Source organism: Montipora capricornis, chromosome 3, assembly GCF_036669925.1.
Source record: "Montipora capricornis isolate CH-2021 chromosome 3, ASM3666992v2, whole genome shotgun sequence".
NCBI lineage: Eukaryota > Metazoa > Cnidaria > Anthozoa > Scleractinia > Acroporidae > Montipora > Montipora capricornis.
In genome coordinates this window covers 45,096,204-45,101,203 of record NC_090885.1, presented here as the reverse complement: position 1 = coordinate 45,101,203, position 5,000 = coordinate 45,096,204, and the positions used below count along the sequence as shown (strand labels likewise).

The 5,000-nt window shown below is 40.3% G+C and overlaps 1 protein-coding gene across 2 annotated transcripts in view; it reads right to left on the bottom strand.

Annotated features, from left to right (window-relative positions):
* Nucleotides 1–5,000, bottom strand: part of LOC138043256 (fibroblast growth factor receptor 2-like) — a 26,753-nt gene that overhangs the window by 21,334 nt on the left and 419 nt on the right. For both annotated transcript variants that reach the window (XM_068889436.1, XM_068889437.1), the window contains exon 3: nt 461–757. In XM_068889436.1, the coding sequence (XP_068745537.1) occupies nt 461–757 (297 nt within the window). The remainder of the gene's footprint in view (nt 1–460; nt 758–5,000) is intronic.

The following is a 5,000-nucleotide window of genomic DNA, read 5'->3' as shown; positions in this document are numbered from 1 at the left end:
CCAGTCCTCTCCCCCAGCGCACGGTTTGCTATGTTCACCCTGTTGGTTGATGAGACTTGGTACGCAGGTTCTATTTATCCTCGAAGCGATTTATTTTCGGTTTTGCTTTTGTCGCCCTTTTTCCCGGAATTGATCTTATTTTTCAGTTTTGTCCCTCTGGCCCCAGTTGTTCCAGGGCCGGATAACTTTATCCGGAGGAAAAGGCCAATTATCCAATTAATATTTTCAATGTGCACAAAGATTTCAGTATTTGCTCACGTGATCGTGGATATGCACACTCTAGGCACTTCTAAGTAAAGGCGTGTACGGAAACCTTGGCCAGTGTTTAACGAAGAGTACAATTTACTCCCTGGATAGTGACTTATCCATTGGATGAAGTTATCCATCCTTTTAACAACTGGAGCCTGAAAATTTACCTGATACCTAAAAGCTGTGTGAGATCATTTGAAAAGGTTCTTACCCCTGACAACCTGTAGGGTATAAGTGTGATTTATACTGCCATGAGGATTCGAAACTATGCAAGTGTACTTCCCAGAATCGGTGAGTACTAAATCTTTCAGTTTTAGGTACCAATTTGAGGCGTTAAAGGATGAGGGGTGCATTCGTCTTGTTGGTATTCTGTGACCGTCTTTTAACCAGCTGTACTTCAGTGGGGGCGCTCCATTTGCTTTACACGTCAACTTGACGCTGCCCGTTGCCAATGCCGCTCTAAATGTCTTTTTGAATGTACCTGAATCTGAAAAGGTTGGTGGTGCCCCTAAACAGTGAGAAATATCAGAACGTACTAAATGATATGAGCAATCTCTTCTGTGGCCTTTACAGTTTGTGGCCTTTAATCGTCATGATCAGTGCTAGTTAGGCCTCAAACCCCATCGTCCCGAGAGCACTTTATCACCGTTTTTCGTTTCAGTACTTGTTGACTATGCAAGTTATTATGTTTAATCTTCTTTTCCAGTAAAAACTGAACTAAAGAGAACAAGGTAAATGTGCCGACCACTGTGGGCAAGCATTCTTCATTTTTCATACAGGGGAGTAGGCAGGATTTTTCACTGGTGGGGGAGAGGGGTAGGGGACATGTCCCGCTCTCCTCAGCCGGAACACATTCGGATATGCAATTGCAATTTCCTCAACTGGATATAAACGAATAAAATAAAATAAAGAAATATATAGCAAAATTCCTTGCATTTCAAGTACTTTCTTCTATTACCACGAAAGTATTTCGACTACATTCATTGGTCTCATTTGGCCACTACAAAAACTTGCACAATAAACTTGACTTGTGTGATTAGGTGTACGTATGCGAGATACCAGATTGTACTTCAATCTCCTGACTTAATGCTGGTTAGACAAGATGTCTGCAAACAACAGGCAGCGTGGATGACGTGGGCAAATATATCAGTGATTTCATCCACGTTTATTGATCTCTCATTGAAGTTCAGAGCAAGCTTCGACTCCCTCTATGTCGTCATTTTATTGCGTAAATAGTTCTTCAGGCGTTTAAGAGTACTGTACAAAGAACGCGAAGCAGCACATGCATGCTCGGAAAAATGCAGGATCGCATTCTCTCAGGGCGTCTGATGCTAAATTGGGTAGGCTAGCTTTCTCCACCTTTGACCATTTGTTGCGCCAACGAACAAGTTCCACGTGAACAATATTTGGCGAGATCATCTTCATGAAATTAAAGGGCCGTGCCCATTAGGGTCTCGTTCATGTTAACCACTACTTCTGGAACGAGGCACATCAGCTTCCATACATCCAGGAAGCAGGGATAGCACGAGGTTCAGTCTCTGGGTACTCCGGTATTTCCCTCTTCTCAAAAACCGACATCTGACTTTATTTGCGTTAATTGTCAAGTTCAGTTTACAGTGTCTCGGAGTAATGCTCCAGCGCTAGAAGAGTAGACACTTAAATAAAGTTCCTTTTCATTTTCGTCGTATTTTCGCCGAAGCAGGCGTCCATCTGGGCTACGAGGATGAGAGGGATGCACAGAGATCTTAGTAATGTTATTACGATGTTGCTGTCTATTCGAAATTCTTGGCATAGAACGATCAACGTCAACGTCTTTACCAAATGCAATGCTTGCACCATACCACTGATTAAAGTGGACTCCAACCTGTTCTCTTATGACCTTTAAGTCGGATTTTACAGAACTATCCGCTTCTGAAGTTGCGTGCTCAGCGGTTTCAAAGGTCTCTACCATCTTGATGATGTCAATGTAATAAAACAAACATCGATTTTCTAAGCCAACATTATTTCATTCTTACCTCTTTTGGAGCTGAAAGTACTGATGCCAAGCTTCGTTTGTTAGGACATGGTGACTGATACGCTGTGCAGTAGACCTTCGATCTTAAGCTCAATATTTTCCCTCCTTTTTGCGAATCTAGCGACTGCTTTTCACCGAAAATGCGGACACTGTACGAAAGGATTTTACTTCTCTCACTTGCAGCGCGCTGATACATTCTTGTTCTTCACTGCAAAGGTGAATTTCTTCTTCATTTTGTAACACAGTGCTGTTTTTTCGCGATTATTTTGTTTTCCAGGAGCGAGGGGGTCCACGGGCACTCTAGATCCACATGGCTACGCCTCTGCATGGTGGCTGGGACACACGACATTCATGCAGCACAAGTTGGTGAAATATCAGAAAATACAAAATAAAGAACGAGAGCGAAAATGCCGTACAAGTTTCTTCCATGTGAAATTAGGGACCTTAAGCAAGAATGACGACGACGGCTACGAGAAGACCACAAAACAATAGGTTTGATTAGCAATAGCTATGCACGCCCTGCACGTGCATTTTACACTGTGATATATTTCTTTGCTGTTCTCGACTTGACAACGACGTGAAATCATCAAATTTGAGGTCATGTTGAGAACGCGAGCACTCGACGATGAATTTTCAATTTTCTCTCTAAATATCCACACCGTTCTCACCAATTTTATTCTTGGAATGTGGAGTCACACTTTCCATGCCGAGCGACTTGGAGTAATCGTAAAATTATTACAGTAACGGGAAATAATATCTTTAGATACTTGACACTCGTAGCCGTCATCGTCGTCCTTATCATGCTTTCAGTGGCGGATCTAGGAATATTTTAAGCGGAGTGAATTGAAAGTATGTACTCTGACAAAAGTCCAGATAGTTTGGGCTGCCATTTTGACTTTGTTTATGTTTTGCATTAATGTTCACGTCAGGTGAACAGTATCTGCTCCAGCAGAAATATAAATACAGTAAAAAGCAGATAGAAAAAATAAAAAGGAGCCAAAACGGGGGATGGCTAACCACCCTATTCACATGCATCTATGTACTATGGATATCAGAACATCTTTGGTATTTGGTATTTGGTACTTGTTTACATTATTTGTTTTATTGTCTTCCTTGAAAGACTCCGGCTCCTAAACGGGCTTGTCGCAGGAAGGAAAATGCCCTTGAACATGAAATGTTTGAGATATACTGTCGTACAAATTGTGCCGGATTTCGACTTGTTTATTATTATTGGCGAATGAACACGAAGCTTTCTCGTGTCACCGAGATTGTTACATATTCTCGCGACAGATGATACCTTACGTAGGTGATACGTGTTTTAGGGTAGCATCCTTGTCTCGTAAGTCTCGACCTTTGTTAGCTGAGTAAATAATTTTTATCTATTAATGTTCTCCTTGGAACAGGCACATCTTTGCCCGAATGCAAACGAAGCCTTAAGCCGAACTTGAAGCACAGTTGGGTGATTGAAAGATAATAGGTGGCGGTTACAAGTGGTAAATTGGATATCAAGAAGCTGGATACGATCAATAGAGCGATCATGCAGGCTTTGGAGCCCTGCGTTGGAGGGACAACCTTGTCAGCCGTTTCGGACGAACGTGGCATTCAAGCGTCTTGACCGTCGTGTGTGGGAGGAGGAAAAGAGTTGTTTATTTCATCGGATTTCCATTGGAAAAGAATTGCAACACCATCGATTAAAACGGTTTAATATTTGACTGATACTAATGTCAGAGAATTTAAAGTTATTGGACTGTACTGTTGCCATGAAAACGGCACAGCACTGCATAAAGACCCTCTCAAATATAACTTAATAATAATTTAATTCGGTTACCCCATTGAATTATTCAGCCATTTAATTCTGTTTTCTTATACATGGTATAAGAAAAATTTATCTGGCATAAATTGAGTCAGTATTTATGGAAACGCTGTTAGAAGAAAATTTTTAGGTCACATTTCAATTTCCAGATAACCGTTTTTGATTTCATGAGCTGACGCGATTAGCTTAAGTATTGCATTTGTAGAAGACTAAGTGCTGTAAGATAATCTGCACTAATATTACTTTTAACAAAGAGTTTTGGGCTTTTGTGGTGTACTACTTACGTCATCTAGAACTTTTTGATTTAGAATGTGACATGTCTCTTCACCCGTTAAACCCACAGGTGATATTGTACAAGGCCATACAGTCGATCTTAACTTCATGTGGCTAAATCAGTTGCTAAATCAGTATAAAATACAATTTGCGGACACAGTTTGAGAAAAAAAAAATCAGATAGAGAAACGATGACAGACAAATTAAATATTTAACCGCCATTTCGCTATTTTATTAAACTGTTTGTTTATGATTGCTTGGACGTTCCGACAACAACCTCCAGCCGAACAATTCAAAAGGAACGAGAAGCATTGAACTTTAAAGTTTTTTTAATTATGCGATTTGTACATGTTTGTACGTGTAGGTATTCAAATCAAGAATTCTCAGTGGAGACAATACGCAAAACAGCTTTCTTGACGTTATATTTACTGTCAATTCTTATTGTAAACTTTTGCTCGTAAATGCTCTTTTAATACGGGCTGTTCTGCGGATTGTTGAATTAGCTGACTCACTTCGTACTCTGTGTTAACTTGAAAAATACTGGTTCAAAGTTTTCTGATGTAGACAATTCATGAATTTGGCGAGAGGTAAAAAGCTTGTTTTATTTTAAGCTGGTATTTGATTGTTGTAAATGGAGAAGAGTAAAGACGT